The 21,001-nt window shown below is 49.5% G+C and overlaps 1 protein-coding gene across 7 annotated transcripts in view; it reads left to right on the top strand.

Annotated features, from left to right (window-relative positions):
* Rap1gap2 (RAP1 GTPase activating protein 2) overlaps nt 1-21,001 on the top strand; it is a 227,198-nt gene that overhangs the window by 75,934 nt on the left and 130,263 nt on the right. The window contains exon 1 of one of the 7 annotated variants that reach the window (XM_026780924.1): nt 10,416-10,583. The exons of the other annotated variants lie outside the window; for them this stretch is intronic. Within the exon in view, the coding sequence (XP_026636725.1) occupies nt 10,477-10,583 (107 nt within the window). The 5' untranslated portion in view covers nt 10,416-10,476. Of the gene's footprint in view, nt 1-10,415; nt 10,584-21,001 lie in introns of those variants that run through there. 7 annotated transcript variants of the gene reach the window in all.

The raw sequence follows: 21,001 nt of genomic DNA on the forward strand, positions 1-21,001 counted from the left end.
TCCTGGAACTAGCTCTTGTAGACCAGGCTGGCCTCGAACTCCCAGAGATCCGCCTGCCTCTGCCTCCCGAGTGCTGGGATTAAAGGCATGCGCCACTACCGCCCGGCAACAAACACTCTTAACACTGAGACATATACTTAACTTTCTATTTTGCCAAAAAAAAATTTAAAATAAGGTTCTACTCTGTAGAGTTCAGAGAAAATATGCTATTTCTGAGCTAGCATCATGGCTTGCACAAGAAATCTCAACACTTTGGGAAAACAGGAGCAAGAAGAGCCCATATTCCAGGCCAGTTAGGGCTACATAGCAAAACCCTGTCTCAAAAAAAAAAAAAGCATGAAACGGAGTGGGGGTAGGTGCCTGTGACCCCAGCTCTTTGGAACGTGGAAGAAGGAGGATGGGAGTTCAAGGCCAGATTCAGCTACGTACTGAGTTGAGGCCAGCCTGGGCTGTGTGAAACCCTCTCTCAAAAAAATGAGAAAGGAAGCAAAAACAGACAACCCCCTGCCCCAAAACACCCCCCCACCACCACCACAGCCCTCCGACACTCAACTGGCTGGATGTTTCCTCTGCTCCACCTCTGGTGCTGGTCGGCTGTACCCTTCCACTGCGTGTCCTGCTTTGGGTACTCTGTGTGAAGCTCAGGCTGTTTCAGGTCCTGATTCTTTATGAAAAGCAAAGGTTTTGCTTCCTCAGCATTGAGGAACTCCATTCTCATAACACATGTGGGGTCACATGAAGATCGCTGCTGGCCTTGGCTGGGCACCGTCTTTAGAATCTTCCGCCGACAAGATGTAGGATGGATAGTGTGCACAGAATTTGGTCACCAGCCCAGTTCCCCTCAACCTTGAAACAGATTTAATGTGTTCAAAAGGAGATTTCAGCAAACTTGGGACCTTTTATTACTTTTGTGACCTGACCCATACTTTGTGACCCCATGTGATTGGACAGAAATTGTTTTGTTGCTTGTTTATTTGGGACACGATCTCACTACGTAGACCAGGCTGGTCTTGAACTCACAAAGATCTGTCGGCCTCCGCTTTCTAAGTGCTGGCTAGTGCTTATATACCTGGCTCTGGAGGGAAGATTTAAATGTCCATTCTGCCTCTCTCTGTCTCTGTCTCTCTGTAGGGCTTCTACCAAGCAAATAAATGGGCAACAGGCGTATTAGGAAGCAGAACTTAGCAAGTCTTACTGAGGACTAAGCATTGTGGTAGGTCACATATGCAGTAAGAGACACAAAAAGGGACAAAATGACCCATGCAGAGCTCAGCAGAGCGATGGGGGACAGCAACTGGCAGCTCGTGTACGGCAGGCACAGTGATCTTGCTGGGCAGATAAGGTAACAGACGCCTGTAGTCTTCGCCAGGTGTTGGGACCTCCCCATCCCTTTTCTTTTTGCATGGGAAGACCTCCCCTCCCCCAAGCAGAAAGGGGTGTCAGAAAGAAAGTCTCTGCCTGTATCTCTCAGCAGAGGTTTGATGTTTTCCCAAAGACATTCTTGAAATAGCACCCCCCCCCCCCGCATCTGTTTGTGGAGATATTTTGCTTTTTTTGTGTGTAGCCCTTGAACTCGTTTGGTGATAGTGAGTGGGGGATGGGTAGTACAGAGAATGGATGGAAGCAAAAACTGTGTGTGCGCGTGTGCATGCACACACGCACACACGCCTGGGCTCAAGGTCAAAGGACAGCAACCAGCAAGTGCAGATTCCAAGAGTTCTTTGCAGCGTGAGGAGGGGCAGTGAAGAAAGAACTAAAACCAGTTTACCCCTATGCTAACAAAAAGAGATCTTTGGTTACAGCAGGAACGATGCACGTTAGACAGCTGGAGGGACATTGGAAGGCCTGGGAAAGTGAGTTTGGAAGAAAATTACTCATGGCAGAGGCACAGCTGCTTGGAGTGGGGTCTCCATTCAGCGAGAGCAGGCAAAGCTCTGGGAGGCTGTGTCAGCACCAAAGACGAGCTTCATGTTTGTCCTTTAGGCTGAGAGGACTTAATGTCAGGGTGCGAAGGCTCTATCAACACATCAGTGAGTTCGAGCCGGAGTCTTTCGAGGAGGAAGCTTGTGATTTAGCAGAAGGGCTTTGATCCCACCCATGAATAAGGGACAACTTCCTCCTGGAAAGGAGTACCCGGTCCTGAGTTTCTTAGGGACCATTTGGAGAAGGAGAGTAGCTCAGACCACTGGGAAACAAGCTAGAATCTAGCAGGGACTGGGTGGATGTAGAACCAGCCTGCAGATTTGCTGGCTGACCTGTGTCTGATGTGAGGCATTGTTTTTTCTTTTTCTATACAGGGTTTCTCTGTGTAACAGCCCTCCTGGCACTCACTATGTAGACCAGGTTGGCCTCAAACTCAGAGATCCTTCTGCCTCTGCCTCCTGAGTGCTGGGGTTAAAGGTGTGCACCCCCCCATTATTTTTAAAGTTCTGTCTGTCTATCTATCTATCTATCTATCTATCTATCTATCTATCTATCTATCTATCTATCTATCTATTTTTTGAGGTTTATTTATTTTTGTTTTATGTGAATGTCTTGTCTGCACCATGTACATGCATTACCCTTAGAGACCAGAAGAGGGAGTCAGATTCCTCAACTGGAGTTACAGATAGTTGTGCTACCATGTGGATGTTAAGACCTAAACTCAGTAGAACATCCCCATTGTCTCAGTGTGTGGGTGCACCCCTTGCGGTCCTGAGTTCCTTGCTCATGCTCTCTCTCCTTCTGCTCCTGATTTGGACCTTGAGAATTATGTCCGGTGCTCCAATGTGGGTCTCTGTCTCTGTCTCCTTTCATCACCTGATGAAGGTTAATATTCAGGAGGATACCTATATGTTTTTCTTTGGGTTCTCCTTATTTAGCTTCTCTAGGATCACTAATTATAGGCTCAATGTCCTTTGTTTATGGCTAGAAACCAAATATGAGTGAGTACATCCCATGCTCCTCTTTTGACTTCCCACAGGGCAGGGAAGCCTGATTGCTCTTCGGGCTGAGGAGGGAGGGGGACTTGATTGGTGGAGGGGGAGGGAAATGGGGGGCGGTGGCGGGGAAGAGACGGAAATCTTTAATAAATAAATAAATAAAATAAAATAAAACACCTGGAGGTCAAAAAAAAAAAAAAGGAAAAAAAAAAGACCTAAACTCAGGCCTGCTGAAAGAGAAGCCATTTCTCCAGCCCCTCTTCCCCTCCCCCCACTTTCTTTAAAGATAGGTAGCTGGCCTAGTCTGGTGTCAAATCACTCACAAATTCAGTCATACTGTTATTTAATTAAAAAAAAAAACCCAGCATGTTCCTGTGTGTGAGAGAGCAAACATGCAATGTAAATGCAGGTAGAATCCAGAGGTCAGTGTCTGCTGTCTTCTTCAATTACTTTCTAAACTGTCTTTTGAAACAGGGTCTCTCAAGAGACTCGGAACTCACTGACTGAGCTAGGCTTCCAGCCAGTGAGCTTCTGGGTCTCCTGCCTCTGTTCCTTGAGTTCGGGCTCACACTGCTGTATCCTGCTATATGGGTGCTGGTGATCCGAATTCAGGACCTCATTCTTTTGTGCAGGCACGTGACTCACTGATGCACTTCCTCCCCATCGTTCTGGCCTTTTTTTTTTTCATTTATCCCGGGATCTATGCTGCACCTCTATGCTTGTTGTGATTCACTTCCATTCCGTTTGAAGTAACGCTTATGCTCACTAACACGAGCAAATTGCAATTCTGTGTTTTGGTCAAATTGCCGCTTTGTCCTCTCCTGATACAGAATAGTTTGGTCTGAAACCACAATCAATCAAAGTGTGATGGAGTCCAGTCTCAGGGGCTACATCATAACACAACTCCAGCACCTCAGGCTCAGAGTGTAGAGCGTGAGAAGATTGCAACAGGCAGAGGAGCAGGGAGTTTTCATCTTCCAGAAAACTCAGAAGCCACACCCGTCAAGTCTCCCCAGCATGGCTGCCTAAACAGGACTTGAACAAAGATGATGTCAGCAGGCATGCTGACGGGGAAAGGGGCATGCTCATAGGCCTCAGCCTCACATAAAGAGCTACAGGTAACCAAGGAATCCTGAGGGCTAGAGAAACTGCACCCGAGGGAAGAGCACAACTATTGTTTGTCTAAAACCTAATGGTCAGCCCTGACAACGTACATACATAAGTAACACGAACTGAGTAGGTTGTATTTATACATTTAGACACATACACACACACACACAAACACACATACACACACACCCCAGTAACAACAATTAAAGTAAAAGAAGCTGTGTATCTGGAAGAGAACAAAAGGAGGGTGGTGCATGGGAGGATTTGGAGAAAGGAAAAGGAGGGGAGAAATGAAGAAATTATATTAAAATCTCAAAAAGTTATTATAAAACAACTGCAATCCTCAAACAAGAAAATCTAATAACAACAGCCAGTCAACAACCACAAACACCTTCCACAGGCAGAGGTGGTCACTGTTCTAACATTATTTTGCACTTTAGATTGTTTTAAAATTTCTTATAAATGGAATCTTATAAATGGAGTGTGCGTGTCTTTGTACCTAACATGATGGTTTTGAACCCATGCAATTACACCTTTTGGGGTTTTGCTCCTTTGTATTGCTGAGTGACATTTTATTGGGAGGATCAAAGTTTGTTGATTGACACATTTGCCATTTCCATATTTGACTATATGGAATAAAATTTGCTTTATATATTTTTCTTTCTTTTTTGGAGGGAAGATTTTTTTGTTTGTTCTGTTTTTTGTTTTTGACTGCTTTTTTTTTTTTGAGACAGGGTTTTCTCAATATAATAGCTCTGGCTATCCTGGAACTCACTCTGTAGGCCAGGCTGGCCTCAAACTTACAGAGATCCTCCCGCCTCTGCCTCCCGAGTGCTGGGATTAAAGGCGTGCGCCACCACCGCTGGACTGCTTTATACATTTTCACGCAGTCTTTATGAAACCCATCCAGTGGTCATAGAATCCTAGCCGTGGACTTAGGATGACAGTGTTGCAATCTTCATTTATGGGGTGGAAGAGTCACAGTGATTCTAGTTCAGATGGGTCGTGTGTGGGGTCTGTTGATTTTCATGCTGAAGTGTCTTCATATCAAAGTTCTTTGGGGCCACTAAGTGCAGGCACAAATGGCCACTCACCTCGATGGCTTCCAGCCCGCAACTGCACTTACATTGCTAGAGCAGCTGATATTGATAAGGACAATTTCGCGTCACCATAAAAAGGTTACATGCCTTTGAAAAGGACAGTACAACAAGACATTTAAAAGAAACGTCCAGCCAAGGTCGTTACAGTAATAGCAAGCAAACAAACAAACACAAGGTCACATAAGAATAATTCCTCATCTCCCAGACAGTGGCTGGGCGTGTGGAGTAGTATATAAATAATACATGTCTTAGAATCCGCTCTGTTCTTTCTGGAGCCAGGCAGAGAAGGTTTTTGGAGAGTCTGCTGGTTCTTGCTTCGAAGGGTGTTGTTGCTAAGCAATGTTACTAATATTATGGAGAGACAGCCTCCCAGAGACTTGCCACTCAACCCTGGAGACTTGTCTGGTTGCAAGTGACTTAGCAGGTAGCAGCAGCTGAGAGTTTTGTGAGCAGCAAGATGGGGGCCTGGGGGCCCTGGAAAGAAGGGTAGTGCTGTAGGCCACTTCATCACACAAGCTCCTGGTTTTCTGGAATGATCTCCGGAGAGCCTCTATGCTAAAAGGACTGCCTCATGTTCATCAGAAACTGGGCTCCCCAAAGAAACTCGTCCAGAGGCCGGGTGATGGTGCATGCTTTTAATCCCAGCACTTGGGAGGCAGAGGCAGGCGGATCTCTGTGAGTTTGAGGCCAGCCTGGTCTACAGAGAGAGTTCCAGGACAGTCAAGGCTACACAGAGAAACCCTGTCTCGAAAAGAAGAGAACAACAACAGAAAGAATCTCATTCAAATGTTTCCAGTTGGGGAAAAAAATCAGTCATGCAGCTTAGCAAAAATCCAAAAATCCGCAAAGGAGGGAGGGAGAGAGAGCGTATGAATTGGAAATATCTTCAGACATTCAAGCGGGTATTTTAAGCATGCTTGTCTTCCTTCTAAACACTCTTTCGCTAACTCCCCAAATAGATTATCTGAAAAGTTCTGATTGAAATCACACCTTGAGTGCTTTCCCTAGATTCTGGGCACATAAGGGATGTGAAGGGCTGAGTGCCCAGCTGGAATGGGATCTGTGGGTTTCCTCTGTGTGGTTTCCTTCCCTTGGAGTTCAGAAATACCACAAGCTCTCCTAGACTCGGTTCCAAAATCTGGGCCGGCTTGGGGCGGGGCCTCTGCTTGTTGGGATGGTTTGCCCACTGGACGGCTGCTTCAGGGCTGTGCGACTCTGGGAGCCTGAGCCTGGGCAGCAGTTCCTAAGGCTTGTTTGGAGTCTGGCCGGTGGATGGCTTGCTTCCTGTAGCTGTCACTCTGGGTATGGGCCCTTTTAGGGGCCGCTTGCCAGCTCTGGGAGGAGCCGTTAGCTGCCGAGAGGAGAGTTGGTGTGTTGGCAAAGACTCTTCCTCTCTCTCATTTCAAAATGGAAACTGCTCTCCCACCTCGAATGACCTTCTCAGTCTTTCCCTCTTCCCACCCTCCGTCTGCCTTCCTGTCTCCCTCTCGTGCTTTCTTTTCCTCCTCTGATAGTGTAGCCAACCTCGCTGCCGTCCAGGAGGGGGCGCTAGCGTACCTGCTAAGAAGGAAGTCAGTCCTGTTTATAGTGCACAGGTGTGAGGTCCCGGTCAAAGTGCGAGGTGCCAGAGGGAGGCCTAGGAGTGATTTCTCCAGCGTGAGTGTACACCCACACACATGTCCCCCGAGTAGAAGAGTGTGTTGTTGCTGTCCTATGCTGCCTGACGTATTTTTTTTTTTTTTTTTTAAAACTGTTGCTTTTCCTTTAAGGTTGGGTGATGCAGAGAATAGCTGGAGACTATTCCTGCAGAAAGGGAGGGGTATGGTATCTAGAGACATCTGGCCCTACCCTGGATCCAAAAGCTCCTGGTGCTTCAGGGCAGTGACAGCTCAAGGTGGGAGGGAGTGTCTTTCTGAGACCAGGGGTGCTCATTGCCCCCTGGCTTTCATGGGCTTCCGCAGTCGGTTTCCAGCCACAGGACCCCTTTTCTTCAGGACCAGGCATGCGTGTCTGTGTGTCTGAACTCGCTGGCCCTTTGAGTGGCAGCGCAGCTGTCTGTCTTCCGTTCATGATTAACTTGCTCGCTGCACTCCCCCTCCCAGGCCCCACAAGCCTTTGGGTTTTCCCTGCACTGAGGCAGAGACCCAGGCTGCCAGCTGCCTGGCACTTTGTTTTTGAGAACTGTGGGCTCTAGGGATGGTGAGTGAGAATCCTACTGGGGGTAAGCATGGGATGGGTGGGGCCCCGAAGGAGACCCCTCCTGTGACCACGTCTATCTTCAGCGTCTTCATTCCCTCTGGCCTAAACATGAGCAGTTTTCTTGGTCTACCCCAAAATGACCCGAGAACACCTTCGGTCACTAATGTGAAAAATGTCCCCCTTTCGCTTAGCTTTGGAGCCTGTCCTGGAACTAGCTCTGTAGTCCAGGCTGGCCTCGAACTCACAGAGATCCGCCTGCCTCTGCCTCCGGAGTGCTAGGATCAAAGGTGTGCACCACCACCCTCTGGCTTCACTTCTTTTTCAAACTCTGATTTCTTCAAGGACCTCATCTTTGGTTTGGTGCAAATGTCTGACTGATTCCTCACACTTACCTGTTTTTCTGAACGTGCACGATCAGTATGGAGGTAGAATCGAATAAGTCCATTTTTTTTATCATATTTATAGCAATGTTTTAGCATCAGTAAAGAAGCAACTTGATGTGATGGAAATAATTGTGAAGGTGACACGGGAATGGCCGGGTCCTGGGGCTCGCTGTCTGGGCCACACTGTCTGGGCTTATTGGAAGTATGTGGCGGCTCTTTGCAGTTAGCAATGACCTGTTTGGATAACAATGGCCCAAGGATCGTCTTCCATATCTGTCTCCCACTCATCTCTTGCATGGAGCTGGATTCATCTTGCTTACTAGATGCCGATGGTGCAGCAGACCTGGGAGAGATGGACACGCGGTCCCTGGCATTGCTTTCCTTGCCTTTTTGTGTTTCCTGGGTCCGTTACATGGGTCTGATGGGCTGTGGGTGATGAAGCAGGCATTTATGGAGGAATCCTATTGCTGACAGGTGTGGTGAGAGGGTGGAAACAGGGCTCCACCGTTCATGGGAAGCATCAGTTCAGTGCTCCAGTGACCAGGGGCTAAAAGTTGCTGGTGTTTTGAAGACATTTCTTTTTTCCCCAATCGGGACTTTGAAGGAGGTGAGAAGACCTCAAATCCCCAAAAAGGAATGAATAATGAAACCTACCTGAAGAGAGATTTTGCACCTTTGTCTCGTGCCTTTGTACCTGCTGTGCACTTGACCTGAACTAACTCCCAGGCAGTGGGGGATGGGTGGGAACGGCTTCTACTGTTCACCAGCACCAGATGGATGTTCTAGTCAGATTATGCTTTTCTCTGTGCATGGATAAAACATACCCTACGCTGGGCCGCCCTCCCTGCCTCGATCTGAAGCTACCTGTCAACTAACCTGGAGGTCTAAGGGATCGCAGGGGATCCAGAGGCCCTGAACCCTGTCTGTGCTGGGGCTATTTCTGTTTTCCCATTTGAGAACACTCACTCTTTCTTTCCCCCAGGCAGATGCTAAAGTCACCCCCAGTGAAATCCTTGCAGCTGCCTAGATCTACCCCATGGGTGGGGCCTGGGGGTCACTCCAGTCCGGTTATAAATAGACGTCCGTGACTGTGTCTCTGATCCCCCCACCATTCAGGAGGGCCCAAGGCCATTGCTAATGGATGCTTCATAAATAGACCAGGTGCATTTTGGAGCCACCTTGGGGCTCCTTCTCTCTGCCCCAGCTCTAGTACTAAGTGGAGAGTGGAGAGTCCAGACAAAGCCCTGGGGCCCTGGAGTTCATTTGCAGCCACCCCCTCCCCCCCTTAGATACAGTCCTCTTCCCTGTCTGTATTTTCTGTTTGCTCAAACACCAGACTGTGTAAAAAACAAGGGAAATTGCTAAGGGACCTCTTGGCCCCAACAGGGCTGTTTCCAAAGATGGGCTAATTGGCTTGTTTTAATTCCCTTCACCGACCCCCACCCCAATGCCCGATTCCATTTCCCCAAGGAGTCAAGGAAGTTAGTTATGCTTCAAGGGCTAAGGGGCGGGTGGTGGGGAGGGCTGGGAGGCCCCCCGCAGCAAATGGAAGTAATCAAGGAGAGTGAAGCCGGTTGCTGTTAGGGCTCAGGCCACCGCCCCTTCCTTAACTAAGAGCTGCGACGTTTTGTGATCAAGTCAGGATGGAGCTTTCTCACAGTGTGCTGGAGATCTGAGGGTCGGACGAGGTGGGTGCCGGCGCAGGACTTGAAGCTCGCCGACTAACCTGGTACTCTAGGAGTAGGCAAGCCCGGGTGAAGTTGGTCACCAACCCTATGTTGTTAAATTCCGAGGCCGGTCCTTCCAGCATCGCTCACAGCCATCCTTTAGCGGACTCGGAGTGGTGCTACGGGAGGTAGCGTCTTTCCTGAGCGCTCTCCTCAAACCCCTCCCTCCCCATTCTTGACTGGTCTCGGGAGTATCCCAGTGACTATCCAGAGTGGGACCCTGGGGCTGGGGGCCCAGGCGGTGGCCGTACGCAAAGGCGGTTTATCTGGGACAGTGACGGGGTGGTGGCGGACGCGCAGTTTTTTCTCCGTGTGTTTTTTTTCTCCCCTGTTATAAAGCCAGTGACAGCATCGGAGAAGTATCCTGAAGCGCCGGCCTGAGAGTGCGTCAGCCTGGGAGGGAGCCTGAGGTGGCTGGCGGAGCTTGGGAGACAAGGACCGGGACCCAAACACTGGGCACGGGGACCAGTGCTCTCAGGGCAGTGTGCGAACTGCGAACTCGGGCGTCGAGCCCCGCAGCTCCCGGCACTTTCGAGTCGCCGTGATCCGATTCCCTGCTCTCCTTAGGGTCGTGTCGCCTGCGCTCCCCGGGGTCCGGTTCCCTGCTCTCCAGAGTCCCGCCGCCTGAGTTCCCTAGGGTTGCTTCTCGAGGGTTGGGTCTCCTGTTTTACCCTGTCTCTGGCTGCTGGGGAGTCAGCAGCCCCGGCGCGGGAGGCGGAGCCGGGGCGGGGCCGGGGCGGGCGGTGCGTCGGAGCGGGAGCCCCGGAGCCGCTGGCCAACCGCGCCCGGAGCCTCGGAAATGCCCGCGCTGGGGGAGCGGACACCGGCCGCCCCGTGGGCCCCAGGGAGACGCTGAAGGTCGTCGGGAAGTGAGCGCCCAGTCACCTGACCCTCGGGCGCACCTAGGTGGGGCGGGGCCCATGCGAGGCGGGCGGCAAAGGCCGGGGCGCGGGCAGCGCGGAGCGCGCGGAGCCGGGGCGGCGGCGGGGACGCGCGGCGGGCGAGGGCGCGGCCGGGCACCGCCAGCGGCCTCGCCATGTCCCAACCGGCCGGGAGGATGCATTGCCGAAAGGCGGGGATCCGAGCCGCCGTGGTGCTCATCGGACTCCTGCACAAATCTCGAAAGCAGAATAAAGAGAAAAGGTAAAGCTAGCATCATCCTGCTCCCCTGTCCTCCGCGCTTGCGATGAATTCCAGTTTTCTTTCGGGTAGACTTTTCTTTTTGACTCCTTTTGGATGAGAAGAAAAAGGCTGGCTGGCTCAGACGGGACGCTAGCGGAGTCAGAGGGCTCCTAGACCTTGGCTTTGCAGATTGAGGTACCCATCCCAAAGCCTGCAGTGGGGAGAGTGTAGAGCTACTGGCTCAGCCCAAGCTTCTCTGCAACTTGGCTGAACCCTCAGCTGCCTGCCTGGCTCCGCGTGTTCTGCGCTTGGGAGCCGGCAAGGACCAAGTTTGGAGGTGGCTCAGCCCCTGCCTCCCCACCGTGTCTGTTTTTGGGTATTCCCTTCTTTGACTCTTTCTTGTCACTGCTCGCTCTTCTGTTTGCTCCCGGGAGTTAAAGATTGTTTTCTCAAGCTATTTTAGGGACACCCAGACATCTGTGTTGGGGAGGGGGGAACGTGTGGAGCTGGTGTGTGTGTGTGTGTGTGTGTGTGTGTGTGTGTGTGTGTGTGTGTGTAGAAGAGTCTCCAGCCTCCAGATGCAGACTTGACACCACTAAACTCCATAGACCTGCTCTTGTAGGTTATTGCCATAACCTAACTTTTATGCTAGGGTTCTAGCAACCTAGGATACTGGAACCTACTGCCTGACTTCCAGGGGTCCTGCTTGAGGAGTTTTGGGGTGGGTAGTGCCGCACTTCCCCATACACCCCCACGGGTATTACCGTCACAGACACATAGGTGGTGACTGACTGTCTCTGGGGTGTTGAGCAGCAAAGAGGAGGGCTTTAAGAATATGGTCTAGGTCGTGTCTGGTTCTTCTTGTTCCCATTTCTCCAAAATGTGGATTAATGAGATGTTTCCCACAGTATAGGATGAGATGCCAGGGAAATGATTAAGGTGGTTGAGTATGAAGTAACATTGAGTCATTTGCTAAGAAAGTTCTTCCCAGTCCACACGATTCCTTCAAAGGGAAAGCTTCAGCATGGTGGTAGTCTGGCCTCAAGATTATTTCCGCCCTTGTTGTTTGTTTGTTGGTTTTCTTGAGACAGGATTTCCCTGTGTAGCCTTGGCTGTCCTGGAACTCACTCTGGATCAGGCTGGCCTTGACTTCACAGAGCTCCATCTTTCTCTGCCTCCTGATGTGCCACCACCAACCCGCTGGCCCCTTGCTTACATTCCCTTTGTAATCCACGAGAGTGCTCTGGTTCAGGCTCTTGAAGTGGGAGAGAGGGTCTGCCTAGAGGGGAGATCATTTTGTTTTCAGAAGTCCCTTCTAGTTCCCATTAGTGGAACTTATATATTTCCATTTGTGGCAATAACATAAGGCATCACTTAACTGTAGGCAATCCTGAGGATGTATTTGTTCAGTTGAAGCAGTTGTAATAAAAATATGTGTCAAGGCAAGGCTGGAGAGCTGACTCAGTGGTTAAAAGTATCTCCTGCTCTTCCAGAGAACCCTAGTTCAGTTGCTAGCACCCATGTGTGAGGAGGGAGAGTTGTGGAGGGTGTCTCACAGCTGCCTGTAAGCCTAGCTCCAGTGGATCTGAACCCTCTTTCTGGCCTCCCAGGGTGCCTTCACTCACTGTTCAACCCTCCAGCATAGACACGTACATAAAAATAAAACAGAATCTTAAAAAAATAAGTGATACCGAATACGGCCAGTGAACTCTGGGTGTCTGATGTTGAGAACACAGGTGTTCAGTAGAAAGGCTGCCTGGAGACCCAGGAACCCAGTGCTCTGGGTCTGGAACCTTTTAGCTTTTAGACCTTGATTTCTTTCCGTTTCCCACCTAATCTGTAGAGGAGACATGAATGGGCCATAACCTCCTGGCACTAGAAGGATGGATGGATGGCTGGTCTCAGGTTCTGCTTTGGGGAAAGAAAAAGAAAATGTGCTCCATAGAAAGGCAGGTTTAGCTGGGCTTGGCAGACAATGCCTAGGATACCACCTTGGAGGCTGAGGCTGGAGGATCACAAGTTCAAGGCCAACCTGAGCTTCAGCGTGAATTCCGGACCAGGATGGACTGGGAATATGACTCAGTTAGTGGTCAAGTACTTTCCTAGCATGAGGGTCCATCCCAAGTACCAGGATGGGAGGGAAGGCAGTACCTGACCAAAGACGGACCATGTGATGAGCCTTGTCTCACCTATTGGCTATGAGGTGACGATACAGATTTCAGACCCTGTGCTTCACATTCTGCCTGCACACAGAGGGCTTGCTTAGGCTCAAGTGCTGTACTATGGGTGGGGATCTAGCTAAAAAGGTTATGTCTTCACCCACAGTATGGATGAAGGGGATGTGGTTTGAATGGCTCCCACCTCTCACAGGCCCTGTGCCCTTGCCGACTAAGGAAAGATATCTCGTGGTTACAACCCTACCAGTAGTGGTCAAGGCTCACTGTGCACAGGCAAAGGAGGCAGAGAGATGGACATGGGTTGGGGGTACCCCATGAGGTAGCAGACAGGGCCCAGGGAGAGGTCTGCTGGGTTCAGGATGCCTGATGGTGATCTGCCCTTTGTGGATGCTCTTGTTTGCCAGCCATGCAGACAGTAGTTGTCCCCGCCATCCTAGGCTTCATCTGATGCTTCTGTTGCTATAGCCTGATGCCTTTGGCCCTGCGCTTACCCTCCTCAGAGAGAGGATCAGTTTAATCTTGGTGTAAAGCAGCTTTTTGTGTCTTCTCTTGCTTTATTCTGGAGTTTCTGTATCTTTAAGTGTCTGGAATCTGTGGCGCACACTATGGACCCCCCCCCCCCACTCTGCGGGTGCCCGCTGGCCACAGGGAACCTGGGGGCAGGTGGCAGCTGCTAGCTCTTGCTAAGCCTTCCCTAAACTCCGTGCTGGGTGTTAAATTTGCGGAGTTCTTCCTTCCATCCCTTCTCATCATGGGTTCAGCTCAGACTCAGGCCCCTCCCCATCCTTCCAGAGGCTCGATCCATCCATCGATCTTCCCAGCACCTCTAATTGACAGGCATATGCAGAGAACACTCTGGGCTCTTTGCCTTCGGGGCTGAAATGGTGATGTGTGACTGGCAGGGATGCTCTAGTGGTCCTTGTCATCCTCTTTCTATGCTGCTTGAAAATATAACAGACAAAGGGGCTGTTTGCTGTGCCTGGGAAGATGGCCTTGAGGCCGGCGTCCCAAAGGCAAGGGACCAGGTGCTTCCCAGGGTCTCTTGGTCCTAAAGAGTTGTGCTCACACTTCCAGTCCCAACTTACCCATTTTAGAAATGAGCATGGGGTTTTTCAGTCTTAAAGAATTATTATGCTAATTTAGTGTGTGTGTGTGTGTGTGTGTGTGTGTGTGTGTGTGTGTGTGTGCGTGCCCTGTAGTATGTATGGAATTCAGAGGACAACTTGCTAAGGTCAGTCCTCTCCTTCTACCTTGTGGGTCTTGTGGCTGGAACGCAGGTCATTAGTCTTGGTGGCCTCTGAACTGTCTCACCAGCCCAGTTTCTCAGTCTTAGCAGATCTCTTCCAGAGTTTGGAACAGCCTGGAGGTTCTGTCCCCTTTTTGGCTACCTGCAAGTTTCTGTCCTAGGGAGTCTTTCCAAATCAGTACTGTGCTTGAATCTGACCTCTTCTCTAATACTGTAGCTTGAAATCCCAGCATAAGGAGTTCCTTTAACATGGGTTCATCGAGAAGAGCTTGGTAGATGAGGCAAGGCCCAGAGTATTTCTTCGTTGCATTAGGTGAGGGTGGCGGGAAGCTGGGCCTTGTCACACAGGCCTGTAATTCCAGCTGCTCAGGAAGTTGAGGCAGAAGAATCAAATGTTCAAAACCTGCCTGGGCTACAGAGTGAGTTCAAGACCAGCCTGGACAATTTAGTGAGACCCTGTCTCAAAGCCAAGTAAGAAGGGGATAGAGGATGCAGCTCGGTGGTAGGACACTTGCTCAGCATGTGTGCTGATATGTGGGGGACTAGGTTCAGCCCCCAGTATTATGAAAAAAGTCGGTGGTGGGGAAGATGTAGTTTTGGGGGGACAGCGACACTTTGGTAGGAAGGAAGATGTATTAGCTAATGGCAGTTGTTCATATTTCAGATGTAGTGAAGTTGGTGTGGCCTCGGGTGTGACATTCTGAATCAGAAGGTAGTTAGCAGTAAATGAAACAAACAAACAAAACAACAGAGGGAGTTATTTTGGGAACATTCCCATCCTGGAGATCCCAAGGAGGAAAACATGGCTTCTCTTGTCATTTAGCAAATGCTTGCTGGCAGGCAGTGGTGTGGGGCAGAGAATCTTCTGAGGGTGATTCTCTTTTGTGGGGTGCAACTTACAGGGGCATTTCTGTATGGGTTGTTAGAAAAAGCCTGCTTTTCCTTAGTTTTTATTTAAAAAAATAACATAAAATCTTTTGGGCATGTTAAAGTACCACGCCTATGACCTTGTGTGTGCTAGGCAAATGCTCTTATCACTGAACCACAATGCAGCCTTGAGGTCTTTCAGGAGTTCACAAAGGTAGAGAGAAGTGTATGGTGTAGTAGCCAGATCTGTGGTCATCAACTGGTGGTCAGTCTTGGTTCATTCATTAGCCACCCCGCTTCCTCACAAAGATTATGTTTGAGCAAATCCAAGATGTTAGATCACTTCCTTCTTCCGTTTGCATTTTTTGAGGTGGGTTTCAGTTTGTGCTTTAAAGATAAGTATCCTTAAAAAGTTATCAAACCTTTCCAAAGTCAGCAGTAAGCTCTTTATAAAAGATTTATTTTTATTTATATGTATGCGTGCATGTCTCTGTGTGGTCTGTGCACATATGTGCAATTACCCATGGAGGCAAGAAGAGGGCTTCAGCTCCCTGGAGCTATAGTGGTGAGCAGCCTGCTGTGGTGAGGCTGGGACCTGAATCCACAGCCTCTGCTGGAGCAGGAGTGCTCTGAATCACCAAGCCATCGTCTCAGCTCCACAGTAATTCTGCAATCTATCTAGTCATTATTCCAATTTCCCCAATTGTCATAAAAGGGTTTCTGAGTCAATATTCAGGCAATCAAGTGTGATGGGTGTACTTCTCAATCTGTACAATTTCCTCTTCCAATTATTTCTCTTTTCATTACAACTTGTTTATTGAAGAAATGAGCCCCCTCTGCCTCCTTTGTCTTTTTTTCTTATGCTAAGCAAGTGCTCTACCATGGAACCATACCTTAGCTTCTGAAGTTTCCCATAGTCAGGCCTCTGTGGTCAGAGACTCCTGGTGTTGTTTACCAAGCTCTTCCATCTGCCATGTCACCTGTAAGTTATCATGTAGATCTATACTAAAGGCTCTGTCAGGGGTGAGTTTGGCTCCTTTGTTTACTGCCATGATTGCATGATATACTGCTGAAGGTATTTGGTGTCTATTTTGGTGAGCTAGCAGCCATGATTGCTTTGTTCTTGGACTTTGCACCTGCTGTCCAGGAGGAGACTTGATTTGGAGACAGCCTTGTGGGCTAGCTGGCTGATACAAAGTCTGAGCCTGTGCGGTGTCCAGGAGCCCAGGCCTCTCGGTTCCAGAGTTCCAGAGCTGGAAGGGGTACAGGATAGGAACACATCTACTTCCCAACGATGTCCTGGGAGATAGCTGGGCCCTCTGTTTCTGATGGGACAGTCTCTTGCTTCTTCACATCTGATGTTTGGATGCTACCTGCTTGGTTGGCTGTCCTTGCTTTAAAAAACAAAGATCTCAGCTGATCTGTGGTGGCACACACCTTTAATCCTGCACTCGGGAGGCAGAGGCAGGCGGATCTCTGTGAGTTGGGGCCAGCCTGGTCTACAAGAGCTAGTTCCAGGACAGGCTCCAAAGCTACACAGAAACTTGGTCTCAGAAAAACAAACAAACAAACAAACAAACACCAAACCAAACCAAACAAAACAAAAACCAAATATTTCCTTTTAACCAGTGTCCAGTGATTAATCTCTCTGGGCATTTGAGAGTCAAACCCTTGGAGTTTAATGGACAGAATCTAAGGCATAAATGAATTGATTTGATTTCTCTTGAACTACTGTTTGTTTTTGAGATAGAGTTGCACTCTGTAGCCCAGGGTCATCTGAACTCTCAATCCTCCTGCCTTAGGCTTTTGAGTATTGGGTTTTGGGTATGCACCACCTCTATAGGCTCGGGATATTAGTTTACTGCTCTATTTGGTGTTCTTGCTTTTAGCTCTTATCTGGGAGTTTGAAAGAGTCACATAAAAATCAAGCCTTTTACCCATAGAGAAAGGCTCTGCTTTTTCTCTGGTTCTTCATTCTATCTCAGAGGAAAGCCAACAATGGTCTTATCTCCTCCTGCCTCCTACCATGCCCCGTGATCCCCTTTCTGCTGCAGAGTCCTCCCTTCCATCCCTGGAACTTGTCAGTATGTTCTTGCCCCAGGCCCCTTGCACCTGCTGTTTGTGACTTAATTGGCTGTTGCTTCCTTCCCTGGACTCTTAACCCCTGCCCCACCCCCTCCAAAGCTCCTGAGGCCAGGCAGTCTAAGCCATTTACTTCAGTTGCCCTTGCTTTCCTGTGATCATTTCATTGTGCTTATGTGAGCTGACACCCAGTTTATGCAATAACTATGATATCTACTGCTCTCTCCAGGCTGGGAATGGAGACCATTGGCCTCCCTTGTAACTCTGCTGAATCTCCATTGCCCAGAGTAGGAGGTGTGCGGTGGGATACTTCTTAAATGGGTAGAGTGAGGCTTGAGAGGCTGTGGCTTCCCCAAGTAAAATGTGCTTTGTTGCTCGTGTCCCCAACTGCCCATCAATGTTGCATTGCTTCTCTGAGGCAGGTTTCAAGGTGTTCCTTTCTGATTTCAGGTCATTCTGTGTGAATTCAGGGAGAAAGGCAAAGGATGGGTCACTCTTGCTCATTTTCTCATAATTCCTTCGACCACTTCCCTGCCCGTGCATGATACTGAGACCCATGGGCACGAAGAGATGGGCTCAGCCCCAACTGTCCCTAGGCTAGGCAGGGCGCCAGGGCTGTCCAGGGCCCTGGATTCCTAGATCTCTTCTCCTGGAGCTGCTGCCTGAGAGGCAAAAGCAGACTCCCTTCATTATGGCAGAGGGGCCGGTGGGCGTCTGAATTAGTGAACAATTGCCATTAGCTAATACATCTTTCTCTCTAAATACAGTTTTATGTCTCTGGAGTCCGCATGGAGCACAGATGGCTGCCTACCATGGTGTTGCCAAATAGAGGGCTTGCCAGGCCTGCCTGGTTCACCAACGAGAATCCCTTCTGTGCACACGAGAACTGCCCAAGGGCCCGGGAAGGTTCTAACTCATTTTAAGTCGAGGCCTCTGTCCGTCTACAACCCCACCCCCTACCAACCAAGGTTCTTGCCTGCCCAAGCCATAAAAAGCAACTGAGGTAGGCAAGATGTTTTCAGGTGGACAAGTGCTATTTATTTTAATAGCTATTTTGAAAAATGAATTCTGGCAAGCTACGCTGGCTTCCCATGCATGGCAGTTACATAACATTTTAAAAAAGCAAATTTAAGTCAAAAATTGCAAGTCAATTTAAAGAAAATTGTTAGAGAAGTCATTGTCAGGTGGTACTAGGACTGGGGGAAAATCGGGAAGGGGATGTGAAAGTGTCTGAGATTTGGAGACAATTTCTTACAGACTAACTGAGCTACAAAACACCAGTGTCCCAGGACTGTGGAGGCCAGCATGGGGCATGTAATGAACCATGTATCATTCTTTTATTATTCTTTTATTATTTATTTTCCCATGTATCTTGTCTGTGTGTGTGTGCTCTTGCACATGCTGGGATGTGCATGTGGAGGTCAGAGGTCAGCTCTGTGGACGCTGGTTCTCTCCTTCCATTGTGTAGCTTCTGAGCGAGCGTACAAGGTAGGTCAGTACACGCAGTGGCACACTCCTTGACCTGATGAACTTTGACTTGAGTAGACACCACCCAGATCAAAAGTACAGATTTTTTTTTTTTAAAACCTCATCTGTCTCAGTGGCTTAGGCTTGCTAGGAACTTGCTGTCCAGCCCCAGGCTAGCCTGATGTCATGATTCTTTAGCCCCTGTCCCTCCATTAACTGGACTTAACACTTGTGTTCAGCCCAACATTGGGGTTTGTGAGTGGGAGCCCTGGGTCTTCTCTCTGGAGGACAGTGTTAGAGAACCCAGCCTGATTTCTGGGGCTGAGTGAACTTGCTTTGACCTTCTCTTCTCCAGACATACTCAGTGAGAACCTGGAGCCAGTGCCGTGATTATTCATTGCCCTTGGAGCAAGGGTGCCTTGAAAAATTGTCACTTGCTCTTAAGCTTATCGGCCGTGAACACACTCTTTCATGAAGTCTGGTGTTTCAGCCAAGTCCTGCCTGGAGCCCTCCAGGATCTGGGGACGTCTTTGGAGACACACTGGCCCCATGTATGCCCCGAGATAGCTGGCCCTGCCAAGCCTTGGAGTTAGCCTGCTTCCTCTGTAGGAGGAAGGGTCAGGCCTTTTGGTGAGAGCCACCGTTCCCTTGTCTCTCTCTCTGCCTTTGCCTTGTTCTGTTTCTTTACTGTAAAGATTGTTACTATCCATACCGAATGCTGTGAGGTAGACTGAGGGGTTGATGACGCGTCCTGGGTCACAGGTGAGTACTCTTGGTAGCAAAGCAGTTTCGACAGCTCCGTGAGGTCATTCTTATCCCCGTCCATCAACAGATTTGAGTCACAGGGTATAGTTGGAGTGGCAGTAGGGGTCCCCTGTGTTTCACTGTGACGGCGGTGCCATCCCTGCCACCTAGGAGCTTGCACTTGAGGTGGAAATCCGAAAGTTGCTCCTGCAGAGTCCCTTGCCGCACACCCTGTGGTGGCTGCTGTGGATATAGGGAGGATGGTATAGAATCGAAGTCCTGCACTGCCATCCTCTAGAGCCCGCGTCGAGTTCATTTGTCTTGTAGACCAGGCTGGACTCGAACTCACAGAGATCCACCTGCCTCTGCTTCCTGAGTGCTGGGATTAAAGGAGTATGCCATCACTGCTCGGCTTTCTGGTGTTGGTTTTTTTTTTTTAGATTTATTTATTTTTATTTTATGTGTATGAGTGTTTTGCCTGCATGTATGCCAAGGACATGATGCCTGATGCCCGTAGAGGTTAGAAGAGGGCATTGGATTCCCCAGAGCTGGGGTTACAGACAATTGTTAGCAGCCATGTGGGTGCTGGAAATCAAACTCAGGTCTTCTAGAAGAGCTGCCTATGCTCTTAATTACTGAGCGTTCTCCCTCCATCCCTCCCTCCCTCCTTCCCTCCCTCCCCCCTCCTCCTCTTCCTTCCTTCCTTCCTTCCTTCCTTCCTTCCTTCCTTCCTTCCTTCCTTCCTTCCTTCCTTCCTTTCTTCCTTGAGACAAGTTTTCACTGTGTAGCTCTGGCTGACCTGGAACCAGGTAGACCGGGCAGGCCTTGAAGTCACAGAAATTTTCCTGTCTTTATTTTTTCCTCTTTTAAGTTTTTATTTTAAGATCGTAGATTTTATATTATAACTGTTATATCAGCCTTCCCCGGAGAAACCAATAGCTCTGGCAGTGTTGCTGGGGCCTTCCCTAAAACGCTGGCCACCTGTTCACCGACCCTGTCCACGTGTCCACACCTGCGCACAGTGCTATCTGTCTCAGCAATGACACACAGGACGTGGCATGTGCGAGGCATGAGGCCTAGGGTAGAGCTGACAGGGTAACCCTTTAAGCCTGAGGGTTACACCCCAGCTTTGCGTGTCCCTTGGCTCTGTTGGCTTGGGATAGGTGCATTGTGATTAGACCAAGGAAACCTCCAGCCGAGCTGTAGGAGCTGGGTTGCTGGATGGGGTTGCCCTTGGATTTCCTCTTCCCTCATCCCAGGAATGACCCTCACAGAAAGCGACAGAAATTGTGGCAGACTGTATACATTGTATTACATAAGCTTAAGGAACTGTAGAGGGGGTGGGGGTTCGGAGCCTGGATGGAGCCCCACTCTGGGCGTGCACTAGTCCGGGATACAGATGGAGTCAACTCTGGCCCTGCACTGGGATGGTGCCTGGACCTACTCAATTTTGTTCCCTGTATGTCAATGATTTTTATCATGTCTGTTCTTCGTAGTGTTTCCTGTCACCCAGCTTGTGTAGCAGCACTGGGACAGTCTGATGCCCAGTTCTGTTTCCTTTTGCCTCCTGTTCAGTGTGTGGTGGCCCTGGTTGAAGTACTTAGCTTGCTGCTCTTGCTTTTCAGTGCCCAGGAAGGCATTGTAGGGCAGGGGACCAGGCTCATGACAAAACTACAAACATCAAACCCATGGCACCTGAGCATATTACACACATGCACACACATCACACAGACACACACACACACGCACACACATCACACAGACACACACACATACACACACATCACACAGACACACACACGCACACACACATCACACACATGCACACACATCACACAGACACACACGCACACACA

Source organism: Microtus ochrogaster, chromosome 7, assembly GCF_000317375.1.
Source record: "Microtus ochrogaster isolate Prairie Vole_2 chromosome 7, MicOch1.0, whole genome shotgun sequence".
NCBI lineage: Eukaryota > Metazoa > Chordata > Mammalia > Rodentia > Cricetidae > Microtus > Microtus ochrogaster.